The sequence below is a fragment of the Nannobrachium achirus genome (genome assembly GCF_963921795.1).
Source record: "Nannobrachium achirus genome assembly, chromosome: 1".
NCBI classification, from domain to species: Eukaryota; Metazoa; Chordata; class Actinopteri; order Myctophiformes; family Myctophidae; genus Nannobrachium; species Nannobrachium achirus.
In genome coordinates this window covers 86,843,951-86,868,164 of record NC_137810.1, presented here as the reverse complement: position 1 = coordinate 86,868,164, position 24,214 = coordinate 86,843,951, and the positions used below count along the sequence as shown (strand labels likewise).

The following is a 24,214-nucleotide window of genomic DNA, read 5'->3' as shown; positions in this document are numbered from 1 at the left end:
AAATCTTCTCTTCTGGGGGTCCCTGGCAACAGTTCAGTAAACACATTTACTGGCAGACCATTGTGTTCATAAAATGAACACAATGGAAAGTGATCTGTCTCAACTGATCACAATTATGATATGCCTTCTGGCCACATGGAGCAGTTTGATTACATTAATATCATAGTTAATAGGTGTCATCATTCTCTGTTAGAATCATAATTAATAATAAGAGTTTAGTTATAGTCTCACCATTCTGCTCTTCTATAGCACAACGTCCTGAAGTCAGTCTGTCTGTCTGTCTGTCTGTCTGTCTGTCTGTCTGTCTGTCTGTCTGTCTGTCTGTCTGTCTGTCTGTCTGTCTGTCTGTCCTGTGTTCTTCTGGATGTCAGACTCACTGAAAAAAGAGAAGAAAAAAGAAAAAAGAAAGGAGTGTCCAAGCTCTGTGTGTACGCGTGCGCCTGTGTGTGTGTGTGCTGTGTGTGTGTGTGTGTGTGTGTGTGTGTGTGTGTGTGTGTGTGTGTGTGTGTGTGTGTGTGTGTGTGTGTGTGTGTGAGAGAGAAAGAGAGAGAGAGAGCTGTGTCCATGTTTTGCAACTGTATTGGTGTCCATGTTTTGCAACTGTATTGGAAAACAACAAAGATCTTTTTGCTTTTGAACCTTTTTTTAACTTTCTTTGAGTACATAGAAAAGTGCTATATATAAGTTGCATTCATCATCATCATCATCATCATCATCATCATCATCATCATCATCATCATCATGATTAAATCAATGCCTAAACTACATTGTCACTCTGTTTTTGGAGCTTGTAGATGTGCTACTTTTGCAGTTTTTGAATTTGAATCCTGAAAAGTAACAGATTTGGACATATAGGCCTATTATATGGGTTGGTTAAATTGTTACACTCCGAGTTACAAATATATACATTGACACAGTGTTTCAACCTTTTTTGTATCAACGTCTATTATTTATTTCTGTAATTGTGCCAGCATTTGATGAGATTTAGCCTCTCAGACCCAACACATCTATAGAATATTGTGTTCGTGGGTTCTTGTAAATGGAGTAATGCAGATGTTTAACAACACTTTAACTCCAGAGAATGTAACATGAAAAGGGTCCATTTGGTTTCATCATTTAGCTGGGGACCACCTGGAACCCCCTCAAGGATCACTGGTGGTCCCCGGACCACTGGTTGAAAAACATTATTACTGCCCTGCTCAGCTTCTCATAAACGAGAAATGAAAGTCATCCTGATTTTCTTTTTTTTAATTTCTTTTTTAAGTCAAAAACTGGAAGTGAAACCAAACACAAAGGTCCAGGCATGTGCACACATAGACATCAAACAGGGCTTGAAGCCCCTGCCCTTTTATCCGTCTGTAAAAAGTGCCCTCTCCAGACCATGAATGCAGTTTTTACTTTGGTGAAAGAAATGAAAATTCCCTCTTTCCATGAAGGCAGCATTCAGAATTGCCTTGTTCAAACTCTCCTGAACTTGAATGCAGCATCTTATGTTGAAAGAATTGCCCTCTCTGTGTAGAAATACATGCCATGCGACACATCTCCAGTATTGACTTGATTATGCTTTAGTTCATAGTACGGAAAATAGCCGACCTCCAAGCTCACAGGGTTCGTGAGCTTGTGAGCTTGGAGGTCGGCTATTTTCGATGTTTTCACCAAAAGGCCCTTTTAGAAATGTCAGCCCCTGCCTCTCTAACATTCTCTGCACGTCCTTGCAAAGGTCGTTATTATGAAGCCATATCAAAAATGACCGGAGGAAGTGAAAGAGCTCAGAACAGGAAGTGGGGACGGACATGGAGGAGAATTATCAACATCATCACATTTAGAGCTATTTATATGAAACATGCTGGGAAAGACAGGGTTTGTTTCTCTTTTTCCCAGGGTTCAATGTTCCTCCCTGACACTGTTTGTCCCCGGTCACCATGGAGACGCCAGGGGAACCTTAGAAAAGATGAAGCTGCTTGAGGAAGATGTGGTTGTGTTGTACTCTCTCTGCAGTCGCTTTGTCCCAATGTCTCTCTCTCTCTCTCTCTCTCTCTCTCTCTCTCTCTCTCTCTCTCTCTCTCTGTGTCTGTGTCTCTCTCTCTCTCTCTCTCTCTCTCTCTCTCTCTCTCTGTGTCTGTGTCTCTCTCTCTCTCTCTCTCTCTCTCTCTCTCTCTCTCTCTCTCTCTCTCTCTGTGTGTGTGTGTGTGTGTGTGTGTGTGTGTGTGTGTGTGTGTGTGTGTGTGTGTGTGTGTGTGTGTGTGTGTGTGTGTGTGTGTTGTCGTTGTCGGGTGGAAACCTTGTATGTCCAAAATGGTTCGTTTTGGATTTATCATTTAAAAAATGATTTAAACTAGTGAAAATAGCCGATCTACAAGCACAAAACGCCTCATATATATATATATATACTGTATATATATATGTGTGTATATATATATATATATATATATATATATATATATATATATATATATATTGTGGTGGTTCGTTCGGACACCGCCCGCCAGGTAGGCCCTGCATGTCAAAGAAGCGCACCCTGGATGGGAGAGCGAGCCCTAGCAGACCAACACACTGTGTGGGCCAAGTGATTGACGGGCGTTACCTGCCGGCCCACACGCTTCATCAGGCACAAGCGTATGCACCTGTGGGCCCCACCCAACACTGGGGTGCATAAGTACTGAGCTCGCTCTCCCCTTCAGTCTGTGCTGGGAGTCTCTGACAAGCTGATCATGGGCAGACAGGCGGTAAGAGCCACCATATTTCCCTCTCCACCGCATGTTACTGTGTAAAGTGCATTATAGTAATGTTCCTTCTACTCATTACTTCTAGGCATGGACTGGGAGCGGACTGACACTGAGGAGTGTGTACCTGGATCAATGAGGAGCGCAAACCTGACTCACTGTGGAGTGTGTACCTATCACTGGAGAGTGTGTACTCGGCGAGCTGAGGAGAAGGACCTGGAAAAGGAGACCACAGCCTTACCTTCCGGACCCCCAGCGAGCCACCCCTATTCCTATTTTGTTGAGTATATCTCACTTCCCTTAAAACCATACTAGTATCCGGAAATTCTCTGGCCCCAGGCCCATTATACCCCGTGTTCATTTTATTTAGAAGATAGAGAATTAGACGGATTTGTGTAAGAGCGGGCACCTACTCACCTATTACCTGTCACCTGTGGAAAAGAACTATACTCACCTATTACCTGTCACCTGTGGAAAAGAACTATACTCACCTATTACCTATGGGAAAGAAATACTTTACCTGTCACCTGTAGAGAGGAACTATACGCGCCTAGCGCCTGTGGGGAAGAGAGACTATACACTGGAATTATACTGGCCTGTTTCCTGTGGAGGGAAACCCCTTTAAAGTAACTCTTACCTACCCCCCCTGGCCCCCCCACGAAGAGGAGAAACGACAGCCCCGTCCGGGGAAAACCTTGTGTTGATTTATTAAAAGACAATTTCAGTTATTCACATTTATGTTGTTCATTCATGTTACGTTGCATTACAATGCTGTTGTAAAATAAGAACTGTTCAATAAATGCCCGAGTTGGCAACACTGTCTTTGCTCTCTTGTGCCTTGGTTTGGGTTCAGTCTCCACAATATATATATATATTCCTCCTTCTACAAAGAAAAGGGATACAGAGAAACATGCCCATCAATGAATGATTGATTAAAGAAAAGTCAAAAATGAAATACTGTCCGAAGAAAATACTGCAACTCATTCAATCACAACATGGAACCAAATGTACTCTTCATCTATCGAATCCAAAAATGAGGGCTTAATAGCCTAGCATTGGTCAACTTGTGGTCAGAACTGAAATAGCCTATCAGCACAACCCAGTCAGCATGTGTTTTTTCTATATTTATTTTTGTGCGTGCGTGTAAAGTAAGACAGAACAGCTGAATGACTGAGTAAAGTTTATTAGGTTTATATTAGATGATAAACACAGTTTATTAGGTTTATTAGATCATAAACACAGTAGAAACAGTATGAATCACAACAATATTCAGCAAAGATCCACCAGAAAGCATAACATTCATTCAGAAATGTCTCTTTTATTCCTCATATTTGTCCTAATTGTCTTGAAACGACGTGTTATTCTAGAGTTCACAGTTTGAAAGGTTTCAATTGGGAGCATGTAGATCGGCTATTTTCACAATTTATGACTGTAATATTTGACAATATATGGCCAATGTTATATTTTATTCATTTAGATGTATTAAAAGGGTCTTAAAAGTCTTTAAATTGTCAATTTAGAAATATGCAGATACCCTCTATACACTTACACTGTGTGTTGGTTTGTTTACTGTTGAGTGAGAAAACAATGTTTCAGATTAAGCTTTGGGGACCCCCCAAAATAATTTGAGGACCCCCTGGGGGTCCCGACCCACAGGTTGAGAACCACTGCTCTAAACAATGCATAAAATGTACAGTGCACTAACGATTGCGGAAAAAAAAAAAAAAAAAAAACACTTCTATTATGCAACGTTTTCGGTCCTTCAAAGAAAACGAAAAAAAAAAGTTATGAAAGGTTTTGAGAATCACTGTGTTAAAGGAGTAGTTCACCCCCAAAATGACCTTTTCTTTCTATTGATTACTCATGCCACAGAGACTTGAGTTCAATAATATTTTTTTGTATTTGTTGCATTCCTAAGAAAACAATTTGATTATAGTAAATGTACCCCCATTCTGGATGGGGACGCAAAAGCATGGCACTGGATGGGGAAACCATCAGGGTAAATTTATTATAATATTTTTTTTGTCTTAGGATGCTACAAAAAACGAAAAAATATTATTGAACTCAAGTCTCCATGGCGTGAGTAATCAATAGAAAACAGGTCATTTTGGGGGTGAACTACTCCTTTAATGAGTGTGTTGGTCAGTGGGTGGGGACGGTGGGTTTCAGCATGGTGTGGTCAGTGGGGGGGGGGGGGGGGACGGTGGGTTTCAGCATGGTGTGGTCAGTGGGTGGGGGCGGTGGGTTTCAGCATGGTGTGGTCAGTGGGGGGGGGGGGGGGGGGGGGGGGGGGGGGGGGGGGGGGGGGGGGGGGGGGGGGGCGGTGGGTTTCAGCACGGTGTGGTCAGTGGGGGGGGACAGTGGGTTTCAGCACGGTGTGGTCAGTGGGGGGGGGTCAGTGGGTTTCAGCACGGTGTGGTCAGTGGGGGGGGGACGGTGGGTTTCAGCATGGTGTGGTCAGTGGGGGGGGGTCAGTGTGTTTCAGCACGGTGTGGTCAGTGGGTTTCAGCATGGTGTGGTCAGTGGGTGGGGACGGTGGGTTTCAGCAACGGTGTGGTCAGTGGGGGGGGTGGTCAGTGGGTTTCAGCATGGTGTGGTCAGTGGGTTTCAGCACGGTGTGGTCAGTAGGGGGGGTCAGTGGGTTTCAGCACGGTGTGGTCAGTAGGGGGGGGACGGTGGGTTTCAGCATGGTGTGGTCAGTGGGGGGGGACGGTGGGTTTCAGCATGGTGTGGTGGTCAGTGGGGGGGGACGGTGGGTTTCAGCATGGTGTGGTCAGTAGGGGGGGACGGTGGGTTTCAGCATGGTGTGGTCAGTGGGGGGGTCAGTGGGTTTCAGCACGGTGTGGTCAGTAGGGGGGGACGGTGGGTTTCAGCATGGTGTGGTCAGTGGGGGGGACGGTGGGTTTCAGCATGGTGTGGTCAGTGGGGGGGGACGGTGGGTTTCAGCATGGTGTGGTCAGTAGGGGGGGACGGTGGGTTTCAGCATGGTGTGGTCAGTGGGTTTCAGCATGGTGTGGTCAGTGGGTTTCAGCATGGTGTGGTCAGTAGGGGGGGACGGTGGGTTTCAGCACGGTGTGGGCGTGCAGCAGGAAGCCAGAGAACACGCTGTCTCCTCCCAGGGTTCCCGTCAGGCCTCGATAGGTGTTGGTCTCCAGCCACACCTCCTGACCCGGCACCATGTAGAGGAACGCACCTCCTGAAAACACCTAGAGAAATATACATTAGAACAACAGTAAGACGCCTAAGGACGAAAAGCGACATCTGTCTTGGCCATCTGTCTTGGTCATATATGGATTCTGTTAGTGTGGTTCTCCTAACAGGGCATCATCTGGGATACAATCCCTTTTATGCCCATATATGGAGATCCCTAACATAATCCCTTTTATGCCCATATATGGAGATCCCTGCTCTGAGTATCTGATATCACTATGATGTCACCTGTGATGTCACAGTGATGTGCCAGGGGAACCACAGTGTCAGGTGTATCAACAAAAAAAGACTGTTAAGAGTGTTTCCCCAGACATCACAGTGACATCAGAGCATGATGTCAGAGCGACAAACCCATAGATCGTAAAAGAAAAGTTGTACATGTCCAGACAACCACAAGCTGTGCTGTTTCTCAAAGTAAACTTGCTCCCTGCGGTCACAATTATTACCAGTAAGACGCCCTAAGGGCGAGAAGCTGAAACAACAGAGAACGACACAATATGTGCATACTGTATACAGTTTGGGCATTCCCAGATATGGGCTTAACATTGATGACATCAGGGATCTCCATATATGGGCATAAAAGGGACGAGGACGGAATTTATTTTCAAGTGGGTCTGCCTGCCTGCCTGCCTGCCTGCCTGCCTGCCTGCCTGTCTGTCTGTCTGTCTGTCTGTCTGTCTGTCTGTCTGTCTGTCTGTCTGTCTCTGTCTGTCTCTGTCTGTCTGTCTGTCTGTCTGTCTGTCTGTCTGTCTGTCTGTCTGTCTCTGTCTGTCTGTCTGTCTGTCTGTCTGTCTGTCTGTCTCTGTCTGTCTGTCTGTCTGTCTGTCTGTCTGTCTGTCTGTCTGTCTGTCTGTCAGTCTGTGTGCTACCTGTCGTGTGTTGCCGTTGTCCAGCTGGTCACAGAAGGCGGTGTAGGGCATATCATCCAGCCTCATCATCACACACAACCTGCTGGCAGCAGACGCATGGAACACAAAGTAGTATGTCCCTGGTACACTGCACCTAGAGGGTTAAAATATCACCATCATCAACATTTTCAGGCCAAGGACCCCTTAGCTGAGAGACAGATGAAGCAGGGACCCTCTACATGTTGTATACAACTGTGTTGACTTGTTTGACAGCACTGTCATCAGTCAATGTTGGATTCATGTTTTTTTTTAGACATTTAATCACTTAAATTTTCAATACTTTGTAAACTTGACCTATCACTCGGTACTTGGTCTGCTTTTTTCCCCTCCACACCCAACCTATTTCAGACATCCCAACTTGGAGATCAGCATTTCCGGGAGGTCCCATGTGCACGTGCGCATGTGAAAAAATATCGACTGTTAAAAACGGTTCTGCACGGCGGCGGAACCATTTAAGGCTTAATATAATCCGTTAATTTATAGCATGTCAATTTCAACATTTAGTACACACCTCTAGAAACACATTGGTGAAGCGGTGAAAACCGGCTCCTCTCTCTGTTTGTCTGTCCCTGTTAGGATAAACTTTTACCAAGTGAGTTATGTTTCATTAGTACAACGGTGTGTGGCCAGAGTTATGTTTCATTAGTACAACGGTGTGTGGCCAGAGTTATGTTTAATTAGTACAACGTTGCGTAGCCGGATTTTTAAACTATACAAACAGGAACAGATTGAGAAGGCCACTGCTGCACAGCCTAGACACACACACACACACACACACACACACACACACACACACACACACACACACACACACACACACACACACACACACACAGGGTATAGCTGCTCAAATTCACCACTCCACTTCGAACCGATGATTTGATTTTTTGGTAAAAAATAACCTTACTATCCTGACAGACAGGCAGATACCTGAATCTCCCAGTGTCCAGGTGATAGTCATCGTTGATGTTGGTGATGACAGACAGGAAGCGGATGGGTGTGTTTTTGGCAGGGTAGTCTGCAGTCCCCCTGGCCACGCTGAAGGCTGAATGCTTCTGCACAGAGGCACTGGAACATACAGTACATAGTTTAAGAAGGTGACATCATGCAACTGCTTGTTCTCAAATGGTCATATAATTTCATCATTTTTATATTTCCCTTTCTTTTCTTTTCTTTCTGCTTTTTCTTTATGACGGCTTTTTTCCCTTTTGTTATTGATGATATCCTATGCATAGTAGGCGTAAAAGGAAGGGTTTTCCTTTTACAGTACAGTAATTACCAGGTAATTTTGCTTTAAAGTCATTAAAAGTGTCAATAAAATGCAATTCAGTTTAGCACAGGGGACAGACTTAGGTTTTGTTCAGCAGCTTTATAGCTGCTACATAAAAAAGGTGCGTTTCGATATTTCAACATAACATGTGTTCTACGTCCCAGTATTTCGACACGGGTGAATGTTAACCTGGGTAAATGCTAACCTGACGACGCTGGTGAATGTTAACCTCTATGAATAAACCTAACCCAAACGCTAACCTGCTGACGCTGGTGACCCTCCCGTAGTCGAAGTAATGACACCACATAAAAACTCAGTTATGGCTCAGTATATGGATTATCAGTGATGGGCAGTAGCGAGCTACAAGTAGCGACGCTACATAGCTTAACTACATTTTTCAGTAGCATCACGGTAGCGCCGCTCGTTTTGAACCAAATAGCTTTTAGCGTAGCGGAGCTATTTTTAGACCCCAGTAGTGACGTAGCGTCCACCAAACGCTACATGTTACTAATAAAGGTTGTGGGCAAAAGAGAAAAGAAAAATCCCCGGAGAAAAGCCATGGTACAGCGCCTGTGCACATGAAACACAGCTCGTTTTATACTTCTATAGTACAGCGGTGTCATTTGCAAAAAAGGACAGATCTACAAGCTATCAACGTGTCTCGGCTCGGCAGGGTGTTTGCTTGAAGATCTACCCTTGCTTCCATGGCTCCTCCCCAATAGCAAGAAGTCACTGCTCTCTGTCTGCACCGGTGCACTCACTGCACACAGAGAGAGACACGGAGAGACGGAGGGGACATGGAACTAAACCTACACAGTGAAACTAAAGTTATTTGCAACGTTTGCAATGTTAGAACTTCACTCGTTATAACTTTAACCAAATGCGGGTGAAACAGTGAAGGGGACACCGCACCCGGTGCGCACTGCATGATAGAGTGCATGGAACGTCGGACTCGGACTGGACATGCCTCGCATATCGATCAAAAACTACCATTCGCACCTCGTTTAAAAAGCGTGTCTCAATGACGTGAATTAACATAAGAATGAGCCATCGGCTGGATGCATATCTGATCCATTGTGTGACCTGCTAAATTAGTGCTAAAGGTTCTGTTCTGTCTAAAGCAGAGATGGAAAAAGTACTCACAATTTGTACTTAGTAAAAGTATCAATACTTCGCTGTAGATGTAGGGGAGAGCGGGGTAAACTGAGACACTTTTTACATTTGCTCCCCTCTAGGCGAACTAAAAGATATATCAGTAAAAATGTACACATTTCCCAGTAATTTGGGATGTTTCCTAACAATGGAAGATATCAGAACATATTCAAGACAAAAGGCAGAGAAAATATGATTGTTTTAAAAAAAAAGTGGTCTTGTGTCTCAGTTTACCCCAAGACTGGGGTAAACTGAGACAGACCAGAGAAATCAACGGGGTAAAGTGATTCACTCACTTTTTTCACTTTAAAACTACCATAAAAACACAAAAACCCGGTTAACCGGGTTAAATATGCGCAATACAAAAATGTACATAGCAGACATTCTTTTAATAGGCTTTGTCCTGTCATTTCCACCCATGTGTAAAATAATGTGACACATGGGCAGAAGGAAAAAACTAAAAACCCTATAAAAAATTGATAGAAGGGTTTACCAAACTTTCCTCAGTTGATCCTTATGTCATTTGTCCTGTAGAATCTATTTCTGCAAAGTATATTGTTGTATTGTGCATAACTAATGAAATAATTTGCATATTTTAGTCAAATCTAGTCAAATATGCTAATTATCTCATTAATTATGCACAATACAAAGAAATATATATCAGAAATGGATTCTACAGGGGAAAATACATAAGAATCAACTGAGACTAGTTTGTTACAGCCTTTAACCAGGTTTTTACAGCTTTTTCCCTGTCTATCATGTTGGGATAATGTGAGATAGTGTCTCACTTTACCCCGAAGCAATTGTCTCACTTTACCCCACAGCCACATTTTGGGAAAAGGGATGTTTTTTATCAATTCAGGGTAATCTTCAGCTAGCATCTATCACATGGATTTATAAGTTGGTAGTTCATCAACATGTATGATATAAAATGTTCTCCCTGCATCAATTTGCTTTGACACAACAGCTGATTATGTTGACAGCAAGAAAATGTACTTTTACCTGCAAAAAACACATTTGTGTGAAAAAATCATGTTTTCTACAGCACTATCAGGTCTCTCTTTTCATGGCAAGTGGGAAATTTAAGGGGCTTGAAAATATAATGGTCACATGACCACAAATGTGTTCCATTGCCAAGATAAATGGAGTGTCTCAGTTTACCCGGTGTCTCAGTTTACCCCGCTCTCCCCTACCCCATTACAAGCGAATGTCCAGAATTCAAAATGTACTTGAGTAAAAGTATGAAAGTATTGGCATCAAAATGTAGGTCTACTTAAAGTACCAAAAGTAAAAGTAGGCTACTAAATGTTTGAAAATAGCCAAGGAAGGTATAAAATAGGGCTAAAGTGGAATAATGTAGTCTATATTTTATAATATAATCTTTCATAGCTGTAAACTAACTAGTAACTAAAGTTTTCAAATAATTGTAGTAGAGTAAAAGTACAATATTTGGATTTGAGATGTAGTGAGTAGAAGTAAAAGTACTGAAAACTGGAAATACTCTGGAAATACTCAAGTAAAGTACAGAAACCTCAAAATTGTACTTAGTGTAAGTAGGCCTACAGACAGTAAATCTACTTTACTTTACACCACTGGTCCGAAGTAGTCAAAGTAGAACGTTACACTCAACTCACCATCTATCTGCACTACAGTACAAAATGAATTGTATAACATGAATCAATTCAAATGAGAATGTTACAATACTGACAGACTGACTGACTGACTGACTGACTGACTGACTGACTGAATGACTGTCTGTCTGTCTGTCTGTCTGTCTGTCTGTCTGTCTGTCTGTCTGTCTGTCTGTTTATCAGCATAAAGATTATCCATCCATCCATCCATCTTATCAGCTGTTTCGACAGCACACAGATCAGGGCACTCTTTTGTCCACAGCTAACTAATGACAGTGAAGTGGCAATTTAAGGACCTTTTAGACATTTTTAATAAAATTATAAATAAAATACCAAAACTGCATCAAAAGTTAGCAACTATAAAAACTGGTCAAACATTGGCCAATTTGACAATATAGTAAAAGAGGCACAACTTGTGAAAATGGCAGATCTACAAGCTCGAAACGCCTTGTGTTCCGAGGTGTTGTGAGCTTGTAGATCTGCTATTTTCACAATATTTATCGGTGGAACAGAGTGAAACTAAATGTAATGCCTCAACTCCTAATTCCAATTGCTTGTCAGGGTGGGGTCCCAAGTTCAAATAGGATTTTTTGGGGGGTCACAGCCTGAAAAGGTACACATTTAATTTAAAAAGTAAATGAAAGGATGAAACAAAAAGCCAGACATGAGGGCTTTTTTTCCAGTTTTATAATAATCAATTGAACTGAGCATTTTTGCCTGACTATTTGTTTGGTGGAAAGTTGCACTTGATCATGAAGTTGATTAAAAAAAAAAAAAAAAAAAGTAGCTTTGTTGTAGTTAGCTACTTTTGCCGTGTAGCTTGTAGCTTGCTTTGCTACATTTTCTGTGGGTAGCTTCGTTGTAGCTTAAGCTATATTTCATCAAGAGTAGCTTGTAGCTTAGCTTACTACATTTTCCAAGTAGCTTGCCCATCACTGTGGATTATTGTGTTGATTGTTTTTGCTATGATGATGAATTGAATACACAGGACAACAATGGGAACAAGTCCTCTGGACTTCTTTGTGTTATCCTTTTAGCCTTAATGTCTGACTGTACCTCTGTTTACATTTATGACTAATAAAGTATTGTGTTATCCTTAACGTATGACTGTACCTCCATGTACATTTATGACTAATAAAGTATTCAATCAATCCAGTGCCTTGCTCATTACCCGGACAGCAATGCCTCCCCAGCAGGACCAGGCTCTCCAGGGGGTCCCTGGGGTCCTCGCTCTCCACTGGGACCCTGTTTGCCTGCAGGTCCAGGGGATCCCTGCACCCCTTTCTGTCCTCTCTGTGGAGCCAGGCTGGCCTGCGCTGCCACCCCTGGTCAGGAGGAGAAACAACAACGGCTCTGGCTAAAGGTATTGGAGAGGTGTGTGTGTGTGTGTGTGTGTGTGTGTGTGTGTGTGTGTGTGTGTGTGTGTGTGTGTGTGTGTGTGTGTGTGTGTGTGTGTGTGGGGGGGGGGGGTGTTTGTACCTGGACCTCCTTTGTCTCCTTTCACTCCATCGCGTCCATCTCTCCCCGGTATCCCTGGGATACCTGCAGACAGACAGACAGACAGACAGACAGACAGACAGACAGACAGACAGACAGACAGACAGACAGAAAGATAGACAGACGAATAGAATAGAGATAAGAATATAGACATAAAAAAGTACGAACACATGACATACTGTACGTACATACACACACACACACACACACACACACACACACACACACACACACACACACACACACACACACACACACAAACACACACACACACACACACACACACACACACTCACCTGGCAGTCCAGGTGTCCCTGTAAAGGTGCAGGTCTCCATGGCGACTGACGGAGAGGCAGCCAATGAGATCAAAGCACCCGTTATCACGACGACGTAACGATGGACCATGGTTACCATGGTTACCTGGAGACACAGAGGACAGAAGATAAAAGAGAAGACAAGAAAAGAAAAGAGAGGAAGTCTCCATTATATTTATACCATATAAATGACCAGACTGACTGTGGACCCCCCACCCTGACAATCACTAGGAATAGGCCATAGCAGTGGGAGTGGTTTTCAGGTGTCACTAAAATAAATGGAGATATTAGACTTTTAAGTCCTCAGGCTGAGACAGTGAGTCACTGCTACACAAGTAGAAGTGACTCATTACTCTGTGAGCGTGCAAATGGAACCAAATGGTTCCATTTGTATACGCTCAGAGTTACAGACCCGTAAGGGTCCATTTGAAACCCCCTCAAGGAACCATGAGGGTCCCTGGACCACACTTTTGAGACACACTGGTGTAGCAGAGAGTTTCCAGTGCCAACATGCACAATATCAGCACCCTGACTCTGTTTGAGCAGAATGGAACTGAGCCTTCATTAGTATCATTGGTAACACTGACACTGTTTGAGCAGAATGGAAACAGAGCCTTCATTAGTATTGGTAACACTGACTCTGTTTGAGCAGAATGGATATAACAAAAACAAATCTGTTATGTTAGGGTTTTAACTCTTAAATAAGCAACAATATGAAGTTATTGACATACCTGCAAGAAGACTGTTAAGACCAAGAGCTGTGTCTGGACTGAACTGAAGTGGAGGGAGAGAGAGAGAGAGAGAGAGAGAGAGAGAGAGAGAGAGAGAGAGAGAGAGAGAGAGAGAGAGAAAGAGGGAGAGGCAGAGAGAGATAGAAAGCAGAAGTATCAATGAACAGCAGACTCAGCAACACGTGATAAAACAGTGGTGTAAAGTAACTGAGTACATTTACTCAAGTACTGTACTTAAGTACACTTTTTATTTATTTATTTATTTATTTATTTTACTTTATTGGAGTATTTCCAAATTTCAATACGTTTACTTCCACTCCACTACATCACAGAGGCAAACAGGCCTATCGTTACTTTTTACTCCACAACGATTATTTGAAAACTTAGAGGTGGTGCCATAGTTTTGTACTGTGTATGGAGTTAACGTTACTCCACAGTGGTTCCCAGGACCCAAACTAGTGAAAATACCAGATCTAAAAGCTCAGAAAGTTTTTCTTCGCGCCATGTTGTGATCTTGTAGATCGTCTATTTTCACTACTCCTTAAACATACCTTGTGTTCTAGTAATGTATGGAAATTCTTACATTTTTCTTAGATATTTTGCTTTTTTGGAAATGTTTTTTTTTTTTTTTTATATTTTGAACTAGAAGAAGTTCTCTTCCGAGCACAGGTATCCTTGCGTCCTGGTGGTGCTATAACAGGCCAATGTAAAAAGGGTGGCATGTGTTCTTCACCAATCTTAGACCTTTCATGGCGCCACCATGAGGCTGATTTGAACATTTTGTTGTGTAATTTCTTCCTTGGCCTTTTGCAAATGTGCGTGCACAATTTCATTACATTTGCACGCTGTGTTTGAGGCATTTTGTTCGAAACGGATCAATCCTGCAAAGTTTGGAGGCCAATCTTAGCCAATCAGGATGGAATATTTAATATGGGACAGATCCGTCTTGATCATTTGACTGTAGAGATAATGTGTACTGATGTGTGTTAATTTTGGGTAAAATCTGAAGGAGTAATATCCAAAAATGTGTCTTACATAAGTCGGCCTCCTGGTGGCGCTATAAAAAGCTGATGTGAAAAATGCAAGAAAAGGGATTTTCCTTGGCCTATAGGGAGTGCACTTACAAAGTTTGAAACTGATCGGTGGAGTTATAGGTAAAACCACAAATTTGCCTGTTATAGCGCAACCATAAGGGTGATTTAAAAAATTTGAAGTGGCATTTCTTCCTCGGCCTAGTGGGAACGTGTGTCTGCGATTTCATGTTAATTGCACTCTGCATTCGTGATTTGAGGCATTTTGTCCAAAACGGACCAATCTTACAAACTTTGAAAGCCAATCTCAGCCAATCAGGATGGAATATGGACAATCAGACATATCCATGTCGATCACATGACTGTAGAGATACTGTCTACCGATTTGCGTGATTTTTGGACAAAATCTGTAGGAGTACTGGCCAACAGGTAGTTTTGCACAAATTGGCCTCCTGGTTGCGCTAGAACAGGCCCATGTGAAAAATGTGGGGCAGAGGTTCTGAATTGGCATCCAGGGAGTGCGCTTACAAAGTTTGAAACTGATCGGTGGAGTTATAGGTAAAACCACGAATCGGCCTGTTATAGCGCCACCATGAGGCTGATTTAAAAAATATGAAGTGGCATTTCTTCCTCGGGAACGTGTGTGCGCAATTTCATGTTAATTGCATGTTAATTTACAAACTTTGAAAGCCAATATCAGCCAATCAGGATGGAATATGGACAATCAGACAGATACGTGTCGATAACATGACTGTCGAGATACTACTGATTTGTGTGATATTTGGACAAAATCTGTAGGAGTAGTGTACAGAAATGTGTTTTGCAAACATCAGCCTCATGGTGGCGCTAGAACAGGGCCATTTGAAAAATGTGGGGCAGAGGTTTTGAATTGGCATCCAGGGAGTGCGTGTGCTCATTTTGGCAGCGACCGGGCCAACGGCGCCGGAGATTAGCTGGTAACAAACTCGGAGGACCGACGCACGGACGGACGGACGCACGGACGGATGGACGGACAGGGGCGAAAACATACTCTCCCCCTGCCTTCGGCTGGTGGAGACAATAGGCTCTATGCATATACGCCATTTTGTTCTACTTCCGGGTGTCTTTCGACTTCCTTCACAGGTGTTACTGATGATACTAATTAAGGCTCTGTTTGATTTATTGCACAGTGGGTCTTGTAGCAGAGTGTTTCCAGTGAGCCAACATGCACAATATCAGCACCCTGACTCTGTTTGACCAGAATGGAACAGACCCTTCATTAGTATCATCGGTAACACCTGTGAAGGAAGTCGAAAGACACCCGGAAGTAGAACAAAATGGCGTATATGCATAGAGCCTATTACACACTAGATTGTACAAGCATTGACACTAAGGCTTGCCCACCTGCCCCCGGCAGGTAAATAAAACCTTCGGGCAGGTGGAGTTTGCTTTCAGGTTGCCCGACCGAGCAAATGCTCATTTGAGAGGGAACGCAACAACCGTCTATAAACACACCACCAGATATCTGACTAAACACCTGAACGTGGACAGAGCACTCTGTCTGCTGGTCTGTGGAATGTAAAATAAGAGCACTGTTAACCTATAATGTGCTGTTTTCACTGTTGCTACACTTAAACATATAAAATAGGTGTGAACCCATAGTCATATATATCATAACTATGTAGTTTTTAAGATTGAGGTTGACATCTTTAAATAAAGTGTTACATTTTACTTATCATTTTCTAATGGGCGATTTACTTTTCGGGCAAGTGGGCTTGACTTTTGGGCAAGTAGAAAATTATCTGTACTTGCCCACGGACAAGTGCCTCTGAGACCTTAGTGTCAACCCCTGTTGTAAATCAAATCATGTCCATGTTCAAGAATGACTTCTTAACGTTTGCTTCATATAATGTAATATAATGTAAATCTAAAAGCATAATTGAAATGGACGTGTGTCTGAGACCAGCAGCTTAAAATAAGAAAGTCATCACACACATTTCATTGATTTAATTGTCAAGCCTTTAATATTCAATATTCGTAAATACAAAATGAAATTGGAGTAACATGTAATGTAATATAACGCTGGTGCAATAGCAATATTTGTATTGATGTGATGATTAATTAATCAAGGAAGCCATTGATTGGTTGCTTTCAGACGACAAGGACGCCATTGATTGGTTGCTTTCAGGGGAGGACAAGGAACCCGTTGAAGATTATCTCCTTCTCCAGGGTGTCTGTTCTGTGTGAATCTGTTTGGCCTTTCTCGTCTTTGAAAGCCTCGAGCCACACCTTCTGATTCTGGGTCAACTCCAAGACCACGCCCCCTGACAGCACCTGCAATGACATCACCACCAGAATCATCATCATCATCATCATCATCATCATCACCATCATCATCATCAGTCATGGCCGCATGCATCTAGTGTGCATCAAGCATGAAGCGAGACCCAAATTCAGGGTGAACATTTTTAACTAAAATCTTTGCTTCTTGGGGGTCCCTGGAACAAAATATTTTGAGGTGGGGGTCTGTGGCCAAATACATATTTGGGGTCCTTGCCATGACAAAGTTTGGGAACTGCTGACACAGGCCTGTCTTCTAAATCCTAACAGTTACCTGAAAAAAAAACATACATTGCTCAGTGGTTCTCAAACTTTGTCATGTCAAGGACCCCCAAAATGATATGGCCAAAACCCAAATCCCCACCCCTTCTGTTAACATTGATATAAAAAAAGCGCGAGGACCCCCAGGTGCGAGGCCTGTGCGACCGCAGAGCTCTCACTACCCTAGCGGCGGCTCTGTAACATTTAAAAACAATATCCGTTGACCCAAAGCGTATTCCAATCGAGGATGACCACATTACTTTGCTTGAGGTGGAAGGACAGAGTTAGCCTGGCGGGGCCCGACGTCATACTGCGTTCACTCACTCATTCCTTCCACAGTATAACGTCTGGACTTCCAGGTATTGGCAGCGAGTATTATGATTATTTTCTGATCGGGGCCAATCAGTGACTGCTTCCGCACAACAAACGTAGCTGTCTTTCCTGACAACAAGTGAAAAGATTTCCCTGATTGGTCCATGTGTAGACGGTGACGTAGATGCATGCTGCAGCATTTTCAAAACAACAATAGCTGCCCTCGCGATGCAACAAGTGTAACAGTTAACGCTCTAACCATAAAACAAGCAATAAGTGCAGTTATTTCAGAGTTGGAATCAATTACAACAATTAAAAAGGAACACGGAGGATGCGCTAGTGGAGTTTATCGGCCGAAAAGACGTGTTTGTTTGCCGTTCTTCCGACTGGCTGAGAGATGTTTGGCTACGCTGATTGGTTGGAGGAGTCTGTCTGTCAAGGCAAGTACTCCCGCCCACTTTTCACGCTGCCAATAGGCCAAAGGCCAGACGTTATACTGTGGAAGGAATGAGTGAGTGAACGCAGTATGACGTCGGGCCCCGCCAGGCTAGGACAGAGTGGCCATGAACCATGGGGGGCATCCTCACACAGAAAGAATAGCCAGGGAGAACAGGTGGGTCTTTATATGACCCGTTAAAAGTATCTGGGTCATTTTAGATTTGAACTAAAATGCATAATTCTATACTTTGGCTATTTAAACATAGCTGATTATACCAGTAAGACTCCCTAATCGGGAGATAAGTGACTGCCAGGTCGCATACACAAATTTTAGAAGGCAATGAAGCTAATCAGGAGGGAATATGGGAAATGGGACAGATCCATGTTGATGACATGACTTTAGAGATACTGTGTACCGCTTTGCGTGATTTTAGGGCAAAATCTGTAGGAGCAGTGTCCAAAAATGTGTTTTGCAAGAATCGGCCTCATGGTGGCGCTAGAAGAGGGCCATGTTAGAAATGAGGGGTGGAGGTTGTGGTTTGGCAGCCAAGGAGTGTGTGTGCAAAGTTTGGCATGGATAGGGGCAACGCAGCGAAGATATGAATAGGGCAAAAGTGTGACATGTGACAGACAGACTGACAGCCGGTGGAGGTTTTGATAGTAACGGCGACCTGGCGGGGAAAATCGCGCTCTTTCGAACGACCATCATTTCGACCGGAGTGTTAGCGACTCACCCCGCGGAGGTTAGGGTTAGGGTGAGGGTTAGAGTCGGGTGTCGAAAAGATGACATGTAGTAACAGCGACACGCTCCCTACCTGGCGGTGCTATTTTCACAATTTATGCCTCTAATATTAGAGGTCTTAAAAGTCTGAAAAGTTCTTAAAAGTCTGAAAAGTTCTTAAAAGTCTGAAAAGTTCTTAAAAGTCCTTTGTCACTTCAGAAATGTGCACACACTACTCTGCCCTACAAAGGCAGAGTGCAGTATACGAACAGAAATTTCATCAAAAAATGGGTTTAAAAGTGTTACAGCTGATCAGCCAAATGAGATATAGGCATATAAGTGATATTACACTGATTGTATATCTGTTCTTGAGGTAATTGTTCATCCCCCAATATCATGAAGGCTAATTTGACCTTTGGGATACACAAATACGTTTGTGTGTCCAAAAACGTAGTTACTGCACTCTGCCTTTGTAGTTGGTCTGTTTACTGCTGAGTTAGAAAACAATGTTGCACATCAAGGTATTCATCTGTGGGACCTCCCAAAATAATTTGGGGACCCGACCCACAAGTTGAGAACCAATGGGTTAAAACATTACAGTATAGTGGGGCAGGACTTAATGTGGGACAGGAGACAGAAGTAGGATCATAGAGTTATAATAAGAATAGAGAGGGCAACTGATATCCCCGCCCGTCCACTTGCATTGAGTTGCTCACCCAGCGCATGAAGCGTACTTCCGCGTTTGAAACGCCTCTGAAACGTGACGTAGTGGGTCTACTATTTGACTTCTGTGACGCGTTTTGCGTCATAGTTTGTGTTCATGGACGCGCTCGGGCTCTAATTCATGAACGCGCGTCGTTCATTACGGTTCATGAATAGTAGACCCAACTGCAGTACCTCAAACGGCCACCATGTACTTTTTGCTTCAAAGCGCCCCCCAGGGTTCTGGGGGCTTGAGTAGGATCTACAGTAAATGGTGTGTTGAACTCTGACCTGTGTGTCTCTCCTGGTGTTGAAGTCACAGAAGCCCAGGTCACGATCCAGAGCCTCACTCTTCAGACGTATACACATACTGACCTACACACACACACACACACACACACACACACACACACACACACACACACACACACACACACACACACACACACACACACACACACACACACACCAGAATCTTCAAGTAACAAACTTAAAATATGTTCCATTACTTTTATACTTGGCATTTAATCACTTCACCAAAAATAGATGATCTACTACAGTAGCTCACAACAAGAAACATTGTGAGCTTGTAGATCTGCTGTATTTGGTGAAGAGAGTTTGTGTATGGGAAAATAACTCAAGTACAGTGCAACTCACTTAAACTGAAGTAAGTGGTTTAACTGAAGTAATATTGATAAACCTCTGAGGCACCCTGGACTTGCATTACTGCACCCTAGGGTGCCACGGCACCCACTGTGAGAAGCCCTGCTGTAGAGACACTGTGATGCTCGTGAGGTAAAACTCACTTTTCCCATAGAAAGGAGATGGCTTTGGTTTTAGACACATTATATTATAACACATAAGTAACAGTAGACCTAAAGATCTTACCTTGGACATGGCGTGGAAGACAAAGTAATAGACTCCAGGCACCCTGCAGGTGAAGTGTCCGGTGGCGATGTTCATGTCTCCAGGCCTGTTGATGGCTTGGGTCTGGTAGAGGATTGGCTGGTTGTAGGCGGGGTAGGAGGGTAACGTCCTGACCACAGAGAAGGCCGACTGAGGAGCCTGAGAAGGACTGGAGCCTATGTATGAGAACCAAGGGGAAACAAAGTAAATATATTAGTATAGTCTCGCATAGGCAGACAACTATTCCACAATCTCCGAATGCTATATAGCCTACTAGTAGTCTGGAACTACTAAATCCGAGTAACGGAACAAGTCATTTCCATTCACGAAAATATATTTTTAAAAATAATTTATGCTAAGCAGCAAGCTAAATATGTTGGTAATAGTCGAAAAGTTGGTAAAAAGTTGTATTTATTATTTTTATATTATTTATTTATATGTAGGCATAGCAAGCTTTCAATTTAATTATAGTAATAATTTTCTTTTCAACATTACAACCATTATAAACAGAATATTATTATCCAGTCACCCACACACTGCATACAGCAGCATCTCCCTACCGGGGGCTAAGTATAGTTCACCGGTAGTGCCAAAAGATCATGACCGCTTGAAGTTCCTTTGATTAGAAGCAATTAAAGACGGTGGAGTGTCTGCGTAGCGAGCTAGCCTCTTTGGTTGACCTGACCATGCAGCTGAATTATTGTGTACTTTGTTTAATGAGAGACACGGCAGATACAGTCATTTTAGTCCAGTTTCCATTCCTCATTATTGTAAAATGGATGTGGCAATTGTGAAATGCTGGTCTTTATTTTGTTGCGGTCACGTGCACACGTGGTTTGTGTGAGTGTCTGTTGTCATGGCAACTTGGCTGCATATAGCAGCATCTCCCTACGGGGGGTTATAGTTCACCTAAAGTTGCATAGGGTTGATAGCCAAGCCGAATTTGCGACTCCAGTCCCTGGTTAGGCCTTTTTATACAAATATCATGAAGCTCTAATAAAAAAGAGAGAGAAAAAAAAAAAAGATACAAAATCCATAACTAGGGTGCCTTGGAATTGATTGATTGAATACGTTATCAGAAGTTTGCATAGGAAAAAGGTACAGGACACTACAGTTCACTAATACAAGGTCAACTAAAAGGATAAAGACCACAAGAAAGCCTTTGGGCTTGTTTAACTGGGGCTTTTTAACTCATATATACCGGTACATACATTGTACAATACATTGTACATACTTTGATAATATTTAGAATGTATTAATATTACTTCAGTTAGAACTTTTAGACTTTACCCTCTATGCTATGTAAAACACACTGGAGGTATTTTTCCATACACCAACGTTCTTCATCAAAAATAGCGGTTCTACAAGCTCACAACACGTCTTGTTTTGAGCTTGTAGATTGGCTATTTTTGGTGAATGTTCCCCTCAGAATAGGGATGCTGGGGTGTAAGTGATAACATTCCTAATATAAAAACTATTTTATAATCTGTCCTAATGGAAACAGATATTTTCAAGTTGTTAAGTTTGTTCTTCTGGACAGTATTTGTAATATAATTAACTTTGCATAAAGCAATTTGTCTACTCCCATGTTGATATGACTATTAATATCTGTTTAAGGTAGATTTTAGAACAGATAGTCAGATACAAAATATGAGATTAATTTGCGAGCGAGTGCCGCTCTGCGATCTTGTAGATCTGCTATTTTTTAAAAATCTTTTTTTTTCTTTTTTTTTGCCTCGATTCATAGATGTCTTCTAAATCCTTCTTCTAAATCAGTGATTCTCAAATGTTTTCATGTCAAGGACCCCTAAAACTATTACATGTATTTGACCACGGACCCCCATCTCAAAATATGTTGTTCCAGGGACCCCCCAGAAGCAAATATTTGAATAAAAAATGTTCACTTCTAAAAAGATATATTCAATGATTTTTTTTTCAAAAATAGCAGATCTACAAGCTCGCAACGTGGCACTCGGTGCAGCACTGTGAGCTTGTATATCTGCAATTTTTTAATAGTTAAAGCATAACATAATGGTTAATAAGTGGTTCCAGGCCTGGGTTAAATATTTTGAGGGCAGTTCGTTTTTTTATCTCCTTGATCACCCCTGACCCCAGCTGGAACGTACCTTGTCTGTCCGCTCCTCCAGCAGCTCCCGGGGGTCCAGGCGGACCAGGCAGTCCCTCGGGTCCCAAGTCCCCCGACAGACCCTTCAGACCGGGCTCTCCAGGAAACCCTCGGGTCCCGCGCTCCCCCTTCAGTCTGAGGAGGGCGCCGGGATCCACCGCCACAGGACCAGCATGCACTGGGGCAGCTGGAGGAAGGATGCTCGTATTTACTGCGCTTTTCACTTGAGTAAAAGTCAATCACTACAATGTAACAATAAATAACTATTTTACAACCGAACTACAATGTAAAAATAAATAACTATTTTACAACCGAACTACAATGTAAAAATAAATAACTATTTTACAACCGAAAGTCCTGTGTTCAAACTTAAAGGACAACTCAACATCTAGGCTTATTTTCCTCCTTATATTGATCCCAAATGACTGTCCATGGGGATTGGGGTCTATTAGGCAAAAATGCCCCTGTTGCTCAAGTTTCCCCAGCAGAAACCAGCAGCCCTCATAGCATAGAGTGGAGCCCATAGCACCAGTAAGACTCCCTAAATCGGGAGATAAGCGACCGGCAGGTCGCATGTAAAAATCAGCCTGATGGTGGCGCTGAATGTGACAGATCCATGTTGATCACATGAGTCTAGACATACTGTGTACCGATTTGCATGATTTTAGGGCAAAGTTTGTAGGAGCAGTGTCCAAAAATGTGTTTTGCAAGAATCAGCCTCATGGTGGCGCTAGAAGAGGGCCATGTGAGAAATGAGGGGTGGAGGTAGAGGTTTGGCAGCCAAGGAGTTTGTGTGCAAAGTTTGGCATGGATTGAGGCAACGGTGGCGGAGATATGAGAAGGGCAAAAGTGTGACATGTGATGTGTGACTGACAGACTGACTGACTGACTGACTGACATCCGGTGGAGGTTTTGATAGTAACTGTGACATGACGGTCGCAATAAGCCTATCGCTTTTAAACTATTTGTTGCGGTCAAAAGTGATTTTATTTTTTCATGAGTGGGACATTGTTGTCCCACTGGGACACCGTTGTCCCACTCGAGCCGCCACACTCTGCTAAACAGATGTTATGCTGATATGTGTTTTGCCAAGTCCCGGAAAATACCTGCTGTGATTGGCCAGTAAGTAGAGTCACTTTGATTGGCAGTTGTGCTGAATGCTCACCCCAAAACATGATTTATGAGACTGTGGCGGCTCATGTGGGACAACCAAGGCATGGATGTGTTTGTATTGACAACTAGTAACACATTCATGGAAAGAAAAAACTTTTGACCACAACAAATAGTGTAAAAGTGATGGCCCTCATGGCCACTCTATGCTATGAGGGCTGCTGAGTTCTGCTGGGGAAACTGGACAACAGGGGCATTTCTGCCCCTGTTTCTGCCCTGTAGAAGTTATTTAGTCTAAAGCTGTCCTTTAATTTGGAGTACAAAAGCATTGGCAACAGAGGAGAGGAGAGTGAGAGAGGAGAGGAGAAGAGAGTGAAGGAGAGAGTAGGGAGAGGAAAGGAGAGGAGAGGAGTTTTACCTGGCTCTCCTTTCTCTCCTTTGGGACCCAGCCAGCCGTTTCTCCCCGCCACTCCCGCCTCTCCTGGTCGTCCATCTTGGCCTCCACACGTGTCCTGTGATTGGCTGGCGGCCAGGAGTAAAGCCATGCCCACCGCCAGAGCAGCAGGCCAATAATAACGTCCTGTCATGGCCTCTAAACACAATCATAATGGAAATAGTAATGATAAGCTACACAATGTCAAGAAATGATTTGTCATGCATTAAGTAATATAGAAAATTATGACAAAAAAGAGAAAACCTAACTAGAGGATTTTGAGTGCTAAGACAACAATAAAAAAGAGAATTACTACTTCTATAAAACCTTTTTTTACATGAGTAAAAGTAGCAATACTACAATGAAAAAATACATTGTAACGCATAATTACCAAATATAAGTCATTATGCAGAATGCCCC

At 42.9% G+C, this 24,214-nt stretch overlaps 2 protein-coding genes across 2 annotated transcripts; both read right to left on the bottom strand.

Annotated features, from left to right (window-relative positions):
- Positions 1-5,748: 5,748 nt before the first annotated feature.
- Positions 5,749-12,808, bottom strand: LOC308285505 (complement C1q subcomponent subunit C-like). Its single transcript, XM_080726275.1, has 6 exons — positions 12,688-12,808; positions 12,374-12,436; positions 12,066-12,219; positions 7,772-7,909; positions 6,803-6,935; positions 5,749-5,929 (listed from the first exon to the last, which is right to left on the bottom strand). The coding sequence occupies exons 1-6, from the start codon at positions 12,803-12,805 to the stop codon at positions 5,765-5,767; spliced, it is 771 nt and encodes a 256-aa protein (XP_080582401.1). The 5' UTR covers positions 12,806-12,808; the 3' UTR covers positions 5,749-5,764.
- A 3,822-nt stretch (positions 12,809-16,630) lies between these two features.
- LOC308290393 (complement C1q tumor necrosis factor-related protein 4-like) lies at positions 16,631-23,948 on the bottom strand (the record flags this gene model as incomplete). Its single annotated transcript, XM_080732208.1, has 5 exons — positions 16,631-16,780; positions 19,512-19,595; positions 20,109-20,302; positions 22,253-22,438; positions 23,780-23,948. 5 exons carry the CDS (start codon positions 23,946-23,948, stop codon positions 16,631-16,633), a joined length of 783 nt encoding a protein of 260 aa, XP_080588334.1.
- Between the last annotated feature and the right edge of the window lie 266 nt (positions 23,949-24,214).

What these genes read in the sequence shown, in the direction of transcription:
- LOC308285505 (XM_080726275.1), bottom strand. Translation starts at nt 12,805, where the DNA reads ATGGTAACCATGGTCCATCGTTACGTCGTCGTGATAACGGGTGCTTTG. An exon ending in GGGGAGGCATTGCTGTCCGG is followed by an intron (nt 7,910 to 12,065) that starts GTAATGAGCAAG and finishes TGTATGTTCCAG; the next exon opens with TGCCTCTGTGCAGAAGCATT. An exon ending in CTGGACACTGGGAGATTCAG is followed by an intron (nt 6,936 to 7,771) that starts GTATCTGCCTGT and finishes TTAACCCTCTAG; the next exon opens with GTGCAGTGTACCAGGGACAT.